The following is a 20,048-nucleotide window of genomic DNA, read 5'->3' as shown; positions in this document are numbered from 1 at the left end:
CGAGATGATGTAGGTGATCTTGCCAGGTGTTGCTAAAGACCCCTATGTCATCGATATAAGCTACTGTGAAGTCACTAAGCCCTTTCAGAGTATGGTCCATGAGCCATTGAAATGTTGCTGGTGAGTTTCTCAGGCCAAAACTGAGGACCTGGAACTCAAACAGGCCAAATGGACTGCAAACTGCGGTTTTCTCTTGGGCCTTAGGATCACTTCTTCCTTGCAAACACTCTTTGGTTAGACCTAAAAAGGATACGACTCTGCAACCTCCAATCGTCTTACTTAGGTCATCAAGCCTAAGCCTAGGATAAGCATCAGGTTTAGTTACTGCATATAACTTGCTGTAGTACACACAGAACCTGACACTGCCATCCGGCTTGTCTATTAAAACTACAGGGGCTAACCAAGCACTAGATGAGTGTACAATAATTTGATCGTTTAGCATTTCGTCTAGCGTTCTGCGAATATTGTCAAAGTAATAACCTCTTACTCTATATGGTGTTACAGACTGAGAAGGATTCCCTGTGTCATTCCTGGGCAGCACTCCCTTGTCAACACCAGGTTTGTTTGAGAACACTTCTTGAGGTTTTGTAACCAGCGCTCTACAACTATTCTGCTGTTCTCTGGATAGAGCAGGGCTGATCTGCACCTCTTGTGGATTGAACTCTTGTGGGCCCCTCCCTTCCCCGAAGGGCAACCCATGTTCCTCCTTATCAGCCGCTTTTATTGCCAACTGCACAAGGTTGGTCTCTCTGTAATAAGGCTTCAGGGCATTTATGTGAATGACCCCCCTGCCTAACCTTTTCATAAGTTTGGATGTATGAGAGGTTCCTAAATCTGTGATTATCTCAGAAGGACAACCCATCCTACTCATGTAATTTACTAAGGCTTCTGCTACAGTCTGGGTTTCTATAGTTAAAATAAATCTGTTCCCCCGCTTAGTGGCGTTGGGCAATGGACCTATGATATCCACCCCTAGACGTGTAAAAGGAGTTGAAATCACTGGTAATGGGCATAGCTTTGCTCTAGTTTTATCACAGTTAGAGCCCTGTCTCTGACAAATATGGCATCTTTGACAGAAACTCTTAATATGTTTACCCATATCAGGCCAGTAAAAGTTTTGGGCTATTCTTTGTTTGGTCTTGTTGATCCCCATATGAGCTGAGAAAATGTCTGCATGTCCCTTCTCCAGAATCATAGGGCGATATTTCTCAGGCACCACCAACTGTCTCTTAACTTCAGGCCCCCCTTTTGAAATATTATTCAGTTTTTCCCTATAAAGTAAACCACCCTTAATAATAAAACGTTCAGGGCACTCAGGAGATAAATCTTTATCAGTCACCTTTCCAAAACAGTCTTTTAAGGTGGGGTCTGCTGTTTGTTCCTTGACAAAGAGGCTTTTCTGAGGTATTTCAACTGAGAATGCCTCAGGTTGTGGTACAAATTTCTCTGGCTCTTGAGAGTCAGTCTTATTACTGGCTTCATTTTGTACTGATTGTGAACGTGTTACCACCAGGGCACTCTTGACATGCTTTGTTAAGTCATTACCAATAAGAAAAGGGGTAGGAATCTCAGAAGACACCCCCACTCTCCACAATCCCTTCCAACCTTGGTATTCAATTTTCAAATCAGCTACAGGTAATAAAACTAGTTCTGACCCAATCCCTTTCACAGTTAGAGTCTGGTCAGCAATCATACAACTTTGTGGTACTATGTCTGAGTGGCAAATGGAAATTTGAGAACAAGAATCTCTCAAAGCAGTATAGTCATTTTCAAAAACTTTTATCCTGTCCCCAGCAGATTCCAATAAAGCACTATTTGTCTGTATGTAATAACAGTGGACAACTTCAGCTAGAGGTAGCTCCTTCATTGTATCCAATTCAGAGCTCCTAACTGCCTCTGCCTGGGTTTCCATGGCAACAGAACTCTCAATGGAAGAAGCTTGAGGTTTATTCTGAACACAAAATACAGCCTTTGCTTCTTTTACATTAACTTTCTGAGGTGGAACTTCTTTATTTGCCTTGTATTAAAACATTGTGCAGCAATGTGGCCTTTCTTTTTGCAAATGAAGCAGATTCTCTCCCCCCATGAGCTTTTCCCATCAAATCTTTCAAGTTTCTCTTTTCCCTCCAAAACTTGTTTACTGTGCTGGCCCTGTTCTGAGGGCTTTTCACTAAAATGGCCGCCAACTTTAGTCTGTCTCTGTGCTTGTTCCTTAGAGAACTTTGGGTCCCATGTTTTCCTCACACCTCTCCCCTCATAACAACTAGGACCCCTTATTTGAGAAATAAAATCAGCTATTTGTGCAGCGTTTCTAACGTCAGTTGGTTTCCGTTCTTGAACTAAAAATTTAAGTTCCCCATGGAGTAAGGAATAAAACTGCTCCAGGCCCACAACATTTTTCAGCTCCTGAAAAGTTTTTACATTCTCCTGTTCAAGCCACCGATCTAAACACTTTTCTAAGTTAAAACCAAGTTGGGTATAAGATTCATCTGATCTTTTAGTAAGTTTTCTGAACTTCTGCCTAAGATGTTCTGAATTAATGCCAAATCGATTGTAAACCATTTTTTTGAACTCTGAATAATCTTTACTGAGCTCAACTGGCATATCAGCATATATTTCTGCCATTTTCCCACTAATCAGAGACCTTAAAACTACCATTTTCTCTGCTTCTCTGAGGGAAAAATCTGAGGCTGCTCTCTCAAAACTTGTAAGGAACGCTTCAACCGAATCCCCTTGTTTATAGGATGGAAATTTCTTTAAATCTGCTTTTGATAATTGGCTCTCCTCATTTTCCCTATTATTATTATTGTTCTGGTTCATCATTTCCAATTTTCTTAACTCAAACGCCATCCTCTCTCTCTCCAGTTCAAACTGTCTTTGTCTCTCTTTTTCTCTTTCCTCTCTTTCCATCTCCATTTGTCTCATTCTTTCCTCCTTTTCTAGGGCAATCCTTTCCCTTTCTATTTCTAACTGCCTCATTTGAACTTCATGTGCCTGGGCTAACTGAATTTTCCTCAGTTCTGATAACTGTTCACCATTAGCTTCTTCCTGCACTGAGGCAACTCTTCCCTCACCATTTGACTCATCCCCAGACCAGTCTGACATTGCTTGGTCTCTTTGTTCACTCACTTCTGCCATTTGACTGCGCGTGAGAGGCATTTTAATCACACAGAAGGCTCTTTTCTATTTTCAAGCCTCTGTTTAAAACATCACTTTTTCCTTTCCTGTGCTAAGGTCTGACACTCTTCAACAGGGTATACCCACAGATATGGCTAGGCTTGTTACTGTAGTCTCTAATGGCTTCTGCCTCTTCACCGGGCCTCTTGCCAGATTTAGAGCTACTTTAATTTTCTGCCCTTGGCTCTACTTCCAAATCCACCACAGCTTCACCTTCTCTCAGGTTCTGTAGTTCACTAGAGAAGTCCCAAATCTTCGCTGCCCTTGGTCTGTCTGTCCCTTCCGAGTTCTCCCAACTCTGGACTCTCAGGCCAAGTCACAACAGCCTCCTACTTTGGGCCAATCTCCCTCACAAAATGGACCTCCTAGAGCTCATAAGTCAGTTCCCTCACTCTGAAGTTTAGGTGCCTCTCTACTAGATCTGCTCCCCCCTGGAGACAAATCCTAGAGAGTTACCCACACCCCACTTCAGGTGCACCTAACTGAAATCCTTTTGCTCTGGTCACACTAGCCAAGGCTTTTCTGGGCAACTGGGCAACTGGACAACTCGTATCCCACACGCTGCCACCAGTTTTGTCGCGACTGCCACCTCCTCCTACGTCACCACAAGAGATGACAGGTCACGATCCTTCACACACACACAGTACTTCGCTGCCACCAACCATACATAAACCTGACACTTCAGACTATGTATGGATTTTAAAAATAAAAATGATGTTTTATTGATTACAAACATAAAATGTAAATCAATGAATAAAAGAATCACTTGTTATACTATATTTATCAGACCTTAACCCTGCACAGTTCTTTGTTACTTAACACACAGTTACCTAACCTATACCTAACCCTCTCACTCTCTAATTCCCCAACAACAACCACCTCCTCCCTCCTTGTACACCCCCCTTATATACACAAGCTCCACCCCTATAAGACCCACCTCCTGCCCTGCCATAGGCCAGGAAACTCCAGCCTTAGCCAAGACAGGCAGGTGACGTCATGGCACACGTCACAATGCTCTTTATGTGGGGCTGCCCATGAGGCTGCTACAGAAACATCAATAGGTCCAGAATACGGCAGCCAGATTATTGAATGGAGTAAATAAATACCACAGTATCTTCCCCCACTCTGGCCACCTTGCATTGGCTACCTGTTTGTTTCTGTGCCAGCTTCAAGGTGATAAAGCTGACATTTAAGTGCTTTGTTTGGGACCTTCATACCTAGGAGAATGCCTTCTTCCAGTGAGATGTGCCCAACCTACAGTATTTTCCTATGTATAAGACTTTTCTAACCCCAAATTAAGAAATAAATATTTTAAACATAAAACAGAACACATTTTTATTTAGTAATTGGGTAACATTTACATACCAGTACTGTTATAGGGGATGTGGTGGCACTGCGGGTTAAACCGCAGAAGCCTCTGTGCTGCAAGGTCAGAAGACCAGCAGTAATAAGAGCGAATCCACGCAATGGAGTGAGCTCCATGTATTCCCAAAGGTTCCCCTCGCTTGTCCCAGCTCCTGCCAAACTACCAGTTTGAAAGCATGTAAAATGCAAGTAGATAAATAGGTACCACCATGGTGGGAAGTAACGGTGTTCCGTGTCTAGTCGTGCTGGCCACATGATCACGGAAACTGCCTTTGGACAAACACTGGCTCTATGGCTTCGAAACGGGGATGAGCACCACGCCCTAGAGTCGGACACGACTGGACTAAATGCCCAGGGGAACCTTTACTGTCATATTATGCATCATACTTTAACTTAATTCAGCCTCTGGGCTCAGAACGCTCAGACATTAGGAGTCCCTGTTGCAACTGGTTTGTTCAGCATCAGCTGACGTCATGATTGGAGGCAGCTAAGCCTCCTGATTGAAGGAAGCCTGTTTGCAGAGGCAAGGTATGGGCCGTTTTCTTCTCTCCTCACCTTACTTCCATATATGAGATAACCCTCAATTTTCAGTCTAACGGTTTTAGGAAAAAGTAGCATCTTATACATGGAAAACTATGGTATTTGATCATCACAGGCTGGATGGTTGAAATCATTGACCCCAAGAGAAGACTGAGCTGTAGAGCTTCTGACACAAATAAAGAAAGCACACACTGGACAAAATTCTATTGTGTTTTCACACCAGTGTCATGCAGTTGGTGCAAATCTTGTTATCAAGTTGCCACAAGTTATGAAATCAGCATAGACACTTGCTGTTTCAAACTGAGGGCCTAATCGCACAAGACAAATGTTCTTCACTTCTAATCATACCTCTGTTGTACTGAATTGTGGTCACATGGTATATATACCTGGATTAACATTCCCATTCGGTTTAATATTACCGATTCACTTCTTCCTATTTGAAACATTATGGCTGGCTGCACCATTGAACTGATATATTTTCTTTCATCTCCTGGGGCATTGCAGCCCATTACTTTATTTTTCCTTAGACTAAAAAAAGATAACGCCCCTAACCCAGAGATGGTGAACCTATGGCACACGTGCAGAGCCCTCGCTGTGGGCATGCAAGTCGTACGGCTAGAGCAAAAAGCAAAGAATACTACCTCCTTGAACAAGGAGACGCCATAGCAACGCCTACAGAGAAACCCCTCCTCTGGGCTGCTCATGCAGTTCTGTGGGAGCTCTCACGTGACCCTCAGAGTAGGCAGGGTCCACTGAGGACATCACTTCCGCTCCTCAACCAGCATAGGGAATAAGTGAGAGGCAAGCATAAGGGAAGGTAGTGAGAGCGGCAAGCCCTGAGTGGAATGTGGGGGCTGTTTCTTTAAGGGAGGAGGGCAGAGGGTGGGACGGTTGGAACTGCTATGTTGTGGTCTGAGGCCTCAATAGTGGCTGAGAGGAGGGCAGCAGTGCCTATTGCCCTAGATGAGGGGATCCTGTTTGGAGGGGAGCACCTTCTCCCTTCACAGATGTAGGGCTCCTGACTCCCCTCCTCTCAAAAGGGGGGGGGGGAATTGAGTAGAGAGAGGAGGGGTCTGAAGGAATGGAGGGGCAGAGAATGCGTCTGAGGGAGGGAGAAAATAGCAGCTGGGCACAGCCCCCTCTCCTCATCCAACCACCCCCTCTGTGCCCTCTGGGGGAGATTCCCATCACTCCATTCCTTCAGACCCATGGCCTTTCTTTTGCCAGCCTCCCCATCTTTCTTCACCATTCAATGTTTTTTCGCTGTCTGTCATTTTATACATACCATGTCCTCCTTCGTTTGCTGTGCGTTTTTCATAGCATCTTCTCACTTCTTCCCTTTCTCAATCTTTCTACATTGATGTGGTTGCTCTTTGGTTATCTTAGGATGACGGCTACACACAGAGGTGCCCACCCACCTGCTCTCTCAATCCCCTTTCAGGTCCTGCTGCCCAATTCAATGTCTTTCCACTTTGAATAGTTTCTTATCAACCGTTGAGTACTCTAGTCAGGGTGTTACAGGCAGATAGACTCAGCTTTCTGTCCAGATCTCCTCTTAAATGGCTGGGCAACTTTGCTGCATTATAACTTGGCCAATTGTGCTATAGGATAGGGACTGAAGGGCAAGAAGGTTCTCATCCTATTCTACATAATGGATTCCCAGTTTTGTTGTCACATGTGTGATTGGCCATATCGCACACTTATTGTCATATGGGAGTCCGAACTATGTTTTGTCTGCACTTCCCATCCAGTGCTCTTATCTGTGCCCTACAGTTGGGTAAGATTCTGCCCATTAAGCCTAGTGTAGGCACTTTGAAATAAATAAGTCGGTTTTGTAGTTTGGGCATTCGGGCTCAAAAAAGTTCACCATGACTATCCTAACACATGCTTTCATCCCCCCCACCAGCAAAGGCCAGGTGTACCAACCAAGCCCTGCAGGGTGGGCATACTTCTTGGCCATGTCTTGGTCCTGGCTGTTCTCCCATCTGTGTTTCCCCCACCCGGATTGACATTTACATATGCAATATTGGTAAGGAATGTTCCGATGCGTCATTGGAACAAAATAACATAACCCTCTCAGCAAGGGGGAAACAAATAAGTTACACCACTGGCCAGGACAATGATTTGATAATGACAGTGCATCGTGTAGCCAGAAATTTGTACAACAATCTAACTGAGGTATAACTAGGGAACATCTGCCTCAGGCCTTGAGTCACATAGCTCACTGTGCAACAAGAAGTACCTATGCTAACTTAACTTGCAGTAATTTGGCACTGAGATTTATGCTGAATTTCTTATGCTGGTAAGCATAACTAATACGATCTTGGATGATATGTATTAATAGACTGCTCAGTGTATTAATGGTTTTCTATATGTTTTTAGGGGCGTTCTGTGACAAGTTATCTCTGCACTCAGGCATTTCAGAGACAACGTTCAGTTTGAAAACTTTAAATTTCTTTTTAACTGGAGGCAAAGTCAAAATGTAAGCAGTATGATAACTGCTCTGCTAGGCTGCTACAGCATCAGATAACACCTAGTGCCTGGATGCTTTTGTTAATGCAACTGTCACCACTAATAATTCTGCATTTAAGTTTATTCTCACTTTACTATTAATATTGCATGCCATTTATTTATTTATTATTTAATTAATCACACTTCTTCTGATAAGGAGACTCACAGCAGCTCACAATATTAAAAAGAATAGAATCAGAAACACAATAAATTATACATTAAAAACAATAAAACTATAGAACTGATTAAAATACATTAAAAACATATAAAGCATTACCCCATGGTCAACCTATGTACTATCCCATCCTCAGTCAAATGTACGATATAACCCCTTTCTTTCACAAAGTGGGCTGTATATACCACTTCATGCCATGCTATTATTTGTTACAAATCTATTATTTGTTACTTTGCAGCTCTTTTATCTAGCAATACTATCTCCTTTGCTTCTTCTCCTTTTTAAATACAGTACATTCATGATGTAGCTGGGAATGTACAGTAGTTCTAAATAAATATGTGTAGAACTAAGCTGTACTGTACATGTTCTGTCTGAAGGCTCCAACAGCCTCATAATTTTAATTCTTTTTTAATACAACTGACGAAGCACATTCTTGCCAAAGTATTCAATAACCAAAAACAAATCATCCCTTTGCTGCACAGTACACCTGAACATAAGCATACCTCCAGTGAGCCCAGAAGCAGGACAAGTTTATAGCACTCCCATGAATCCAGCAAAGATGCTGATAAGAGTTCTTTTAAAAAGAACATTCAGCTTCATTCTTGCAGGATAGCAACAAACTTCCACTATTCCAAACACGCTCCAAAACAAGATGACCGTACATGAAAACAGATTCACAACGATAGCAAACACACTTGATGTACTACTTACACCCACCTCAACACCGCTGGCAGAAGGAAAGGAAGCACGAAGCCACCGAGCTTTCTAGTCCCCGCCCGAGGGACAAAAGTACTGTGTAACTAACTCCAAAAGTGTAGAAACAAAAACGGAAAGATCCAGTAAAGTCAGGAAGTCAACCATCTGTTTCCAGGGCTCCAGTATCCTACCTGGCGACTTTACAACACGCGCAGTGACTACTCGAGAGAAACGAAAAACACCTTCTCGCGCGCACACACACGCCCCCAAGGAGACGGTCCCGAGGGGCAGCCAGGCTACCACAGGCCGGTCCAAAGCCCTTCTTCAAACCTCCGCGCCGGTGCAGGGACGGGCTCCAAAGCCGTCACTTTCCAGCCCGTCTTTCCGTGGTGGGATGATGAAAAGAGCGCGAAGTTGCGGGTCCCACCCGAGAGAGCGCCGGAGGAATAAATAGGGAAAGAGAAAGCGCCGAGCAGGTGCGGCCCCCGAGATGAAGGAAGGAAGGAAGGAAGGAAGGAAGGAAGGAAGGAAGGAAGGAAGGAAGGAAGGAAGGAAGGAAAGGGGGCGGGGGGATAAGCCGACTCTTTCCCGCGTAAGCTGTGCAGCGCCGGGGGGTGGGGTGGGGGGACAGAGGGATTGTTGTTGTTTGCTGTGGAATTTTTAATTCTGCCTTGGGGGAAAAAATACCCAGCATAAAACGTAAAAGCAAGAGGCAACGGCCCACGGAGGAGTTCCTCGGCGGCGCCCTACACGAGAGGAACGAAAAAGGCGGCGGAGGGGGCCAGCTGGTCTCTCCCGCTCCCGGTCCTCCCCTTGCCCTTCCTTACCCATGCTGTGGGAGCCCGGCTGGGCTGCGGCCGAAAGACCCCCCCCGCCGCCGCCGCCGCCTCCCTCCTTCTCTGCTCGCCTTCCAGCCCAATTCAACCGGGGGGGGGGGGGGGGACGCCAAGCTCAGGCCGGACGTGGCGCCGGCGCTGCTCCCATCGGCGGGGCAGGGCAAGCAGCGCCTCTCGGCCGACGGAGGGAAAAAGGAGGACAACCGGGGGCCGAGATTTCTCCAGCCGCTCCCAGGTGGTGGGGCTGGGGCCGGGGCCGAGGGGGAGCGACGCCTCCAGCACCGCCCACCGCCTTCCCTCCTGTCTGGTCTTTTTTTAAAAAACTCCCGAGCTTTGTCTCCCTAACGTCCCGCCCGCCACAGTGAACGGGGGAGGGAGGAGAGGAACCGCCAAATCCCGCGAGACCTTCCTGGCCTTCCTGCCCCTCCGCTGCCAAGAGCGGGGCGGCGGCCTTTTGCCAGCGCCTGCCTCTCTCTCTCTCTCTCTCTCTCTCTCTCTCTCTCTCTCTCTCTCTCTCCCTCCCCCCCCTTTTGCCACCGCCTGCTCCCCCCCTCTCTTTTCCCGGCGGCGGCGGCGGCGGTCTTGGCCTCTTGGCTGGCTCGGCCTAGGCGGGGAGGAGAGCCTGGGAGAGGAGGAAGGGATTCCTTCGCCTCCAATAATCCGGGCGTTTGGAAAAGGCAGGCGGAGTGAGTGGAGGGGGCTGGGGCTCGGCTGGGCCCCAGGTAAGGAGAGGCCGGGGGGGGGGAGGACGCCTACCCACCCACCCACCCCACCCTCCACCTCCGGTGCTCCCGGGCCAGGCTTTTCCGGCGCATGGCGCTGCCCCGCCCGCGTCAAGTTTGAAGGGGAGCGCCTTCTCCTTGTGTTGCCGGCAACAAAGCAGGAGAGGTTGTCGTAAAGCAAAGCAAAGGACTTTTCCTCGGGAACGATGGGAGGCCTTTCTGAAGGCAAGAAGGGGGAAAGAACCCACTGAAGGCAAAGGGGGAAAGGCCGGCCTGTTTCTCCCCCTCCTTTCCTCTGGAACAGGGATCTCTAGATGGAGGACTCCTCATGCTAGCCCTTAGAAGATACTGTGCCAACTATTCCATCTTTGGGTTCATTCACATAAGGCTTTTACAGTGTATTTACACAGTCTTCCTACTGAGGTTTATAAGCATTGCAGCTTTGAAGCTTCTCCATCTTTTTCTCTTTTTTTGCCAGAGAAAATCCATTAAGAAAAACAGATGGAATAGTTCCCCAATGCCTCTTAATTGTGAGAAGCATGAAACCTCTATCTGGAAGCACCCTTTCTCTCCTGAATAGACTTTCCAGGTAAAAATGTGTGTTGTTATGTAGGGGTCTTGTGAGCTTTTTCTTTAACCTGTAAACCACCCAGAAATGAGAACAGGCTGGAGTACAGGGTAAATTTATCTCAGTGGCTTCCTTTCTTCTTACACACACTGTTTCTGTAGTCTATTTCCTCCCCAAATTTCAGAAACAGCATGCCATTTGTTTGCTGGCACTAGCCAGCGAAACTACTTTTGTCTACACTCATGTCAGAATGTTTCTGAAGTATAATTTTAACAAGTGGAAAAACTTGCATATATCAGTGTGGATGGGGAGCTAACCACGTGTAGGAAAAAAAATGAACTACTGTACTGTATAAATATTCTAGCTTGATTCAGTGAGATGTATCTTGTCCACATCAGTGTAAAGAAGTCTGCCAGAAGCATATGAGAAAATGAAACTTCTAATGTACTGCCATCTATAGCAGTGGTCCCCAGCTGTTTTGGGGCCGTGGACTGGCTGGGGGGAGCGAGCTGCATGTGTGGGGGTGGGGGCATCCCCGCGCTCTCACGGTAGGCGTATCAGAAGCGTGACATGCCCACTGGGCGTGTGTGCAGGGGGGGTGGAGATCCGTATCCACGGATCAGTTCCAGCAAGCCCACAGACCGGCACCAGACCGCAGACTGGGGGTTGACGACCACTGATCTATAGGGAAGAAAGTGGAACTTCTTAGAATCTTCACACAGGAAACTATTTTAAATATCACTCTCATATTTATTAATGGATTCAACAGATTTATAACTAATAGACTCATAGAAGAAAAATGGATTATATATATTTCAGACTCCACCATGGATAAATATATTCAGTAGCCTGCCAATGGCCTCACGAACTGTGCGTAGCTAAAAGAATCCCCTGTAAACCAGGACTGTTAGCAATTTCTCCAATCTGGAGGATAGCCAACAAAGAAGTGATAAGTAAATGGATATACAACAAAATTAATACAGTGGTGCCTTGCTTTACAATGTTAATTCGTTCCAGTGAAAAGCGAAATTTTAAAAAGCCCATTGAAATGCATTGAAACCTGTTCAATACGTTCCAGTGGGCTGAAAACTCACTGTCCAGAGAAGATCCTCCATAGGGGCGGCCATTTTTGGTGCCTGTGCAGCAAGGAATCCATCCCTAAGCACAGGGGGGGGCATTTTCTTCAGCCCGCGGCGATTTTGAAACCTGACAATCAGCTGTTTGATCATCATAAAGCAAAAATCGGGAACCGATCATCGCAAAGCGGAAAAACCCCATTCAAACCATTGTTTTGCGATCGCAAAAACCTCACTGTCAAGCAGATTCGTCATTAAACGGGGTAATTGTAAAGCGGGGCACGACTGTATATAACACAGAAATTGAAGAAAGCAAAAATGCTTTGGTCACATAATGAAGGGGAAAAGTACAGATTCTTACAGCTGATCATTAAAATAAATGAGGAACGAAGTACAAGGAGAAGAACTTGGCTGAAGACCCTTGGGGATGCAACACAGCATCAGTATCCAAAGCTGCTGAACTGAAATTAGAAAGCCAGCCTCTGATAGAAGAAGAAAAACAAGAAGAACTTTGATGAATTAAGTTTTTATATGCTGAGTTCTGTTAATTTCATACTCACTGGTATGTTTTGATTAATATTTTCTGATGTTTTAACTATAATTTTGTACTTTATTCACATTTCTATTGCTGTTTGTTTTCAACATTGTTTATTAGTATAAAACCTGGACAAAATTGAGAAAAACAAAATTGATTATCTTTCTATGTTACAAAAACATGAATCAGTCTCCAAAGAGTGGAAGCTTTCAACAGTGGTGGTCACTGTACAGTGGTGCCTTGCTTGACAAGGATAATTTGTTCCATTCAAATCGCTGTTAAGCAAAATCCTCGTCAAGTGAAATGAAAAAGCCCATTGAAATGCATTGAAAACTGGTTCAATACATTCCAATGGGCGAAATACCTCAACGTCCAGCGAAGATCCTCCATAGGGCGGCCATTTTCCAGTGCCTGTAATGCGAGGAATCCATCCTAAAGCACAGCACGGAGCCATTTTGCACAGTGGGCGGCCACTTTGAAATCCGACGATCAGCTGGTTTTGATCATCGTTAAGCGAAAAATCGGTTCCCGAAGCAGGGAACCGATAACATTAAGCAAAAAAAGCCCATTCAGTCGTCGTTTAGTGATCGCAATAGTTATTGCAAAAATCTAATCGTCAAGCGATTTCCTTGTCTAACGAGGTAATCGTCAAGCAAGGCACCACTGTATTTTAATAATTGTTTTAATATTGTTTTAATCTGCTTGTTTGTTTAAACCTTTTAAACTATGCAAAAAAAACATGTTTGAGCTGTCAGGCCAACCTCCTTTACTGCTGATAGCACCTTGTTGGAGGCATGTTCCCTTGCTTTTCCTCACTCCTTTTAGAATCTGCAAATGTTTCAAAGTGCTGTGGTTTGTTTTGCTTCACTCCAGAATGGATTTTGCTTTTATCCACAGTTTGTTTTTTCTCAAAAAAATGCTTTTCAAGGCAGTAGTGGAACAGATTATCACCAGGTCACTTATGAAAAATAATTTTTTAAAAGATGTAGATTTTGTTAGTGACCACCTTGTTCAGGCAACTTCTGCAGTTTCAGATCTGTGCAAACCAAGCTTTCTTCCTCTGCAGACTCCTGTAGGAGTCTGAACAGTTACATTGATTTCAGTTGCAGAAATTCAATTTGATAAACAATCACAGCAGATCAAACTGTGTTTTTAATGGGGTCCCCTTTGTATATGTGTTTATGTGCAGAATGGCACAGCAGAGAGTCTTAACTTGAATAAAGTTAAAGGAATGTATTTTACAAAAGCATGATTCACATTTAATTTATGTGAGTTAAATTTTTTTTACATATTCCAAAAGATATGACAGCTTTTCATTGCTTATTACTTGTTCTAGTTGCTTTTAAATTACTGTATTTTTCCATGTATAAGACTATACTTTTGTCTAATATCTTTAGACTAAAAATTGTGGGTCATCTTATACACGGGAGTACGCTGAAGAGAGAGAAAAACAAGTGGATGGAAAGCAGGGATCAAAGTGATCCTGCAGGGCTTTGATCCCTTTCCCCCTATACTTGCTAAGCCCCACCTAGATTTGGGTTAGAAAAGTGAGGGGCATATTATACATGGGGGCGTCTTATACACAGAAAAATACAGTAATTGCTTGTAGCATCTGTAATTTCAGGGCTCATCAATCCTTTGACAGTTTTTTTTCAGTTTTTTCTCACCCATAAGGAAACATCCATGCTGACTCCTCTCACTTCATCTGGCAGTGTATCTTCATTCTGTTGCTTTGTTCCACTGCTCCTTCATCTGTTGCTGCTGCTCCTGCTTCTTTCCTCCTTCCTTCTGCTGGCCCTTTTTATTGCTTTCTCTTGCAGCTACTGCTTCTTTTATACTGATCTTACTCAGAAGTACTCATCGTTTCTCAAGGTCAATTAAACTCATTAATCTCTCCTGCCTGTCTTTCCCTTTTGTAACTTTACTGAGCAGAAATGCTCTTTGTAAAATATAACTCCAACAGTTTTACTAGCTATATAGTCACACCCTGAGTTTGAGGGGAGAGAAAAAGCACATTGGTGTATAGCAGGGAAAGGGGGTTATCTGCCAGTTCCAAACCTGGGTACTTCTGCTAGTAATAGTGAAATATATTAAGTCTGCCCATCCCTGCCTTACCTGTGGGTCTGGAAAACCTAGACAGCCGAGAATTCGCAGTGTTATTAAAAAGACCCTGTGAACGTATACTCCAGGTTTTCTTTTTGAAGAAGTGAAATCAATTTTAATCCATTTAAACCTATCTGGAACCTATGCTGCATCTTTAATCACCAGGTAGCAGAAAATCAATTTCAAAATATCTGCAGACTTCACAATTGTTCCAACAGAACACAATCAGCTGAGATCACAAAATGGTAGGCAGAGTGGAGGACATTGGATTCATAACAGTTCAGACTTGAGAGCAGCAGCTCACAAGACAGGAGACAAACACTGTGAAAATCTGGATCTAGAGCAGCCAAGATTCCAGAGCAGAAACATGCAAGACAGGAAGCAAACAGGGAAAAAGTCAATTTGGCATTCTTCTGCAAGCTGGCCTTGAAGTTCTGAACCATAAATTACAGTTGGTTCAGTGCCACCTTTTTCTAACCACCGCCCTGCAATCAAATGGAAGGAAGAATCTCCAAGGCAATCTTCCATGGTAAGGAAATGGAATGAATAAATAAATCCATAAATTAATAATGTCAAAGGCAAAGAAAAGAACATTTTACTAACAAATACAAAGCTTGCTGCCAAGCTCAGAATTGTTACCTAACATGAATGAAAACTGAAAACTGTCAGGAAGAATCTCCAGACTGGCCCTTTTTATTTCAATTCATTGCATCTGTCCTTGAATTTTTTAATTGTTTTATGTTTAAGCACTTAAAACTGCAGTCATTTGTCCAAACATAATACATACTCAGGATACACTGAAATAGAAATTAAATATATATTAGTAATACCCTGTTTCCCTGAAAATAAGACCTAACCTGAAAATAAGCCCTAGTATGATTTTTCAGGACGCTCCTGATATAAACCCTACCCCAAAAATAAGCCCCGGTTAAGTGAAACCCCACCTTTCACCATTATGAGCAACCAGAAGAAGATGACATGACTGTATTTGAATAAATGTAGATTGTTGTGCATGGAAAAAATAAAACAGCCCCTGAAAAAAAGCTCTAATGCATTTTTTTTGGAGCAAAAATTAATATAAGACCCTGTCTTATTTTCAGGGGAACACAACAGTATGGTGCCTTGAAGAATTATGAAATATTTGAACTTAAAAACAATTTTCTAGTTTTTAAAAAATAAATGACTAGTTTGTGGGTATAAAATATTTCCAAGCCACAATTACAGAGCCTTCTTATTAGAGGGTTGAAAATGTGACTGCCTCAGCAAGAAGACAATGGAAAGGAAAGTGTTGCTTCATAGCTGTGCTGCAGGAATTGCCAGATACCAGCCTCTCTTTGGACTGGTTAATATTAAAAATGCAGAAAGCTAGTATTCACCAAAATGGGATTTCCTTAAATCTGTTCAAAAATAGAAGTACATTGGTTGAAAGACCAAATTATGATTTAGAAAGGTAAAAAGACCCTGTGCTATTTGGCTACATTTTCTCTGCTCTTGCTTTAAAACAGTGATGGCGAACCTATGGCACGTGTGCCACAGCCATTGAGAAATACTTACCCATCCTCCAATCCTGGATTTTGGCACTCCCCTCTGCAGGCGCAGTGGTCCAGCAGGGAGGTGCAATGGTGGCCATTACCAGTCTAGCCAGGTGGGGGAATTGGAGGACTGGTAAGTATTTCTCTGTTAATACCATCCTTAGGGAAAACCCCCAAGTGTTTAAACATTGCAGTGCAGGGGCAGTTGTTTTTTCTAAACTAAAAACTCAGTTTTCAGGTTTAATTGCAGTGTTGGCACTTTGAAATAAATAAGTCGGTTTTGTGTTGCAATTTGGGCACTCGGGCTCAAAAAGGCTCACCATCACTGCTTTAAAAGGTAACTGTGTAAGGAAGTGATTGGATTATTTCAGCAATTCCTTCCTTAAATTAAGACTTGGGATTTCATCAGTCTTTGTTTAGAATACTTGTAGTGCTGATGTTGTACTAAAGAAGTAGTCCAATGTGATTCCTTGTTGGAAGGAATAATGTGGATTTTTGCCAGTTTTGTTTCAAGCAGAGAAAACTATTTGCATGCACACTAAACATTCTTCAGTCTTCTTCCTTGGAGACAAAAGGAGACCGAAAGTAGGATGTTAGAGCCATAATTACCTCAGGTGTGCATATCCATGTTTATCTGTCTCGCCATCATCTGTTAAAAGGAACAGGTTTAGTGAATTGTTTTAGTACACCAAAAACCTGTGAAACGTGTTTGCCCAGACATAATAGCAGAACAAAAGAAACAAGTGTGCAAACACAGGCTCCAATATCTCTCCAATTCTCTTTACCTTTATTTTATTTTTGTTGATTTACATTCTCTTTGGTCCTAGCTTGGGATCCAAAAGCTTATAGTATAATTGATGGGAACTGTAACATTAAAAAATAACATAAATTTTAGAACACAATTAAATTGAAAATCACAGTAAAATGTTATATATATTTTTTAAAAAGACACATTTATTGTCTATTAACCTAAACATTTAAAAATAGTAATTATATAACACTTTTCTATTGTTTTACTGTATCTGTCAAATGTTTTAGCCTGCTAATGGAAGGAAAACAGAATCTGCTATCCAGCATGTCTTGGCAAGGAATTTCAGAGCTTGGGAGAAGATGTTGACCAGATTTGCAATCTCAAGTCTCATTCCTGACAAACACTCTCTGGGATGAGAAATAGGATATTTCTAAAAGATCATAAAACATGGACAGGCTTATATGGGAGAATGTGCTCTTTTAGCCTCATGTACAGCACATTTCGGTAATTCAAAACATGTTTCACTGTGGCCGGATCACATCTTTCAAGGAGTGGGTACAACTTGAGCACTATTTTTTTCTGTGCAAACATACCTCTGACCACCGCAGTGGTCTGGGAATTGAGGCTCACAATGAATCCAGGTGCATACCCAAGCAAACCTGGATTTTCAGCAGAAGAGCAACCCCATCTGACAGGTTACCAGTCACTAGACAAAATCCTGTTGTTTAACATAGTAAATTGCTTTAGAGGAGGCCCATTGAATTGATAGGGGTTTTGTTAATCAATTCTGTAAATTCCATTAATTCAAGTGGGCCTACTCTAACTTTTAATGTCTTTTTAACTGTAAATCACAGAGTAAGCACTACAGATGGGGGTATTCGTATATGAATATCCTCACATAGGTGGACATAATAAGGGAGCTCGCGGTCGACTAGCCTCTCATGGGAGAAGGAGGGGAGCTTCCCTGATAGAATGACGAGTGGCTAGTCAACCATGAGCATCCGGAGCGATTGGTAGGGAGTGCGGAGCTGGCAGCAGCGGCGGATGTGGAAGTGAACGGTAGGGCCCCCTCATTATGTCCACCTCTGCGGGGGTATTCGTATTCATATACAAATACCCCCATCTCTAGTAAGCACTTTTAAATCAGTGGAATTGAGTTGACTCACAAAATCCCCGTTGATTTAATGGTCATTCTTTAGTGCAATGTGCTATGCTAACCAACAGGATTTGAGCCATAGTCTTTCAGCCTGATCCAGTGGAGGAAGATCCAGTGGGGAAGAGGAAAGTCACATATGCTATTTTGAGCTTATTGGAGGAAAAGTGAAATATAAATATAGGCAATAAATAATAGATATACTCAGTAAAGGAAGAGTCCCCAGACATCTGCTGACCCACAGGAGCATTGGGTGACATACAGTGTCTGCTGCTTGTTGACTGCTCTCCCTGTGGACTCTGGCCATAGACTTCTGCCTTCTTACAGGAATGGAGCCTTGTTGCAACTGCTGCATTCACCTCCCTCATTAACATCTGCCACCTGTGGGGTGGGAGAAGGAGTTTTTAAAAGCAGAGGTTCTGCCCTGAAGGTTGGGTTGCTGGGGTGAGAAGGGAGCCACACTCTCTGCAGATAGGGATTCATTTTTATTTACCCATTTCTTTTCTGTGTGCTGTAAGGATAATTTTTTTTTACTGCTACAGGTCACTGGTATGGGAAGGATGTGGTTTTTCAAATAGAGAGAGTGATGAGGGGGAGCAAGGAGTGACATTGGTACTGTGCCTGGCAGAGGGACATATGGAGAGAGGAGGCAATTTCATTATTATAAAAGGGCATGGAATAGGATCCTGGTAACCCCCAAATTGTCTTCCAGTTCAGCCAGGCTGGATAGCCTTGATAGTGGTCTCCCTGGGCTAAAAATGCTGCTGCTGAATGCCGGCTTAGTGAAAGGGGAAACATCAGCCACCCAGGACCTGATCCTGGATGAACACGCTGTCCTGGTATATATTGCAGAAACTTGGTTGGAGGAAGCTGGGGGAGTTAGTCTTTCTCAGCTCTGCTCACTTGGGTTCTCTGTGCAACAGTAGGCCAGACATGGGGTTGGGGAGGTGGAGTTGCAGTAGTGAGTCTGTCCCCCTCACTAGGTGTCCTATTCCACAATTTGCAGGGGTTTAGTGTGTATACCTGAAAGTGGGTCCCTGGTACAGAATAGGGATTATCTTGGTGTACCATCCACCCTGCTGCTCACCACTCTCCCTTCCTGAACTGAAAGTTGGTATCAGAGGTGATGTTGAACTCCTCTAGGCTTTGTAGTACTGGGGACCTCAATATCCATGCTGAGACCAACTTATTAGCTCGGGACTTCATGTCCTCCATAACAGCCCTGGGTCTATGCCAAGTGGTATCTGGCCCCACACATGTTGCAGAGCACACTCTGGACTATATTCTATACTGGGCAGAATTATGCTGATCTGGCCGCAGGAGTGGATGACCAATTAGGTTGGTCCACTCTAGGAGACTGATGAATCCAACTGGTTTTCTGATGGCTCTTGGGGAATTTCTTGTTGATTCGGCAGGTGATCCTGTTGAAGCCTTGGATTATCTCTGGAATGGGGAAATGGCCAGGGCCGTGGACAAGATCTCTCAAGCATCCCCTCAAACAGGGTCGAGCCAAGCAAGCCCTGAGTTTGGGAGCTGGCAGTGATGAAACAAGTAAGCCGCCCAGAGACCTTTGGGTAGAGTGGGCGGCATATAAATTAAATAAATAAATAAATAAAAAAAAGTGCGACAGAGACAAGAGCAATGATAGTGGAAAACCCAGAGTGAATCCAACCAAACATGGGCTAGAGCTCATCTGAAGGAGTATTCCATGGTAGTGGGTGTAGTAAAGAAAGGGTTCTTCACTGCTACCGTTGTGTCTGCACAAAGTTGTCCAACAGAGTTGTTTCAGGTGGTCTGGGGTTTAATACATGGTCCACAAAAACAACAGGTTGACCACTCAGCAACCCACTGTGAGGAATTGCAGGATACTTGGATCTGCTCTGACCTGGATGCTGTAATTAATACAGTTCCTGTGGATGGAACTCGGCTCCTGCTTGTCCCATTTTAATGGATACTTTTCAGTTGGTGGAGCCTGATGATGTGGAGAGGTGAATGCCACCACATGTATGCTACACCCTTGCCTTTCCAGCTCATAAAATCAGCAAGAGGGGAAATAGTCAGGTGGCTACATGAAGTAATAAATGCCTGCTTGCAGCAGAGTAGGATCCCAGTATGCTTTAAAAAGGTAGTAATAAGACCAGTATTGAAGAAGCCTTTCCTTTATCCCATTTTATTGGACAACTGTTGGCCAGTCTCAAATATTCCATTTCTGGGCAAAGTGCTTGGAATGTTTGGTAGTTTCTCAGCTCCAGGGATTCCTGGAGGAAGCAGATTATCTTGACCCATTTCAATCTAGCTTGTTTATGGG

General features: G+C 43.8%; 1 protein-coding gene and 1 long non-coding RNA gene across 5 annotated transcripts in view; one reads left to right on the top strand and one right to left on the bottom strand.

Moving 5' to 3' along the window:
• The window catches only part of CD2AP (CD2 associated protein), a 155,593-nt gene extending 136,385 nt beyond the window's left edge, over window positions 1–19,208 (bottom strand). The window contains exon 1 of one of the 2 annotated variants that reach the window (XM_073004553.2): window positions 13,869–19,208. In XM_073004553.2, the coding sequence (XP_072860654.2) occupies window positions 13,869–13,872 (4 nt within the window). In that variant the 5' untranslated portion in view covers window positions 13,873–19,208. Of the gene's footprint in view, window positions 1–9,291; window positions 9,436–13,868 lie in introns of those variants that run through there. The other variant, XM_073004551.2, reaches the window with a different exon arrangement.
• On the top strand, window positions 8,589–13,447 carry LOC140708496 (uncharacterized). Of its 3 annotated transcripts, none has more exons than XR_012080236.2 (2): window positions 8,589–8,940; window positions 10,501–13,447. It is a non-coding gene; the product is annotated as an uncharacterized LOC140708496 (long non-coding RNA). The 3 variants fall into 3 exon arrangements; XR_012088712.2 differs by lacking the exon at window positions 8,589–8,940 and adding an exon at window positions 9,865–9,986; XR_012080235.2 differs by lacking the exon at window positions 8,589–8,940 and adding an exon at window positions 9,890–10,022.
• Window positions 19,209–20,048: the final 840 nt, after the last annotated feature.

This window comes from Pogona vitticeps, chromosome 1, assembly GCF_051106095.1.
Source record: "Pogona vitticeps strain Pit_001003342236 chromosome 1, PviZW2.1, whole genome shotgun sequence".
Classification (NCBI taxonomy): Eukaryota; Metazoa; Chordata; class Lepidosauria; order Squamata; family Agamidae; genus Pogona; species Pogona vitticeps.
The sequence above is the reverse complement of the archived record's forward strand: the minus strand, read 5'-3'. Positions and strand labels throughout refer to the sequence as shown.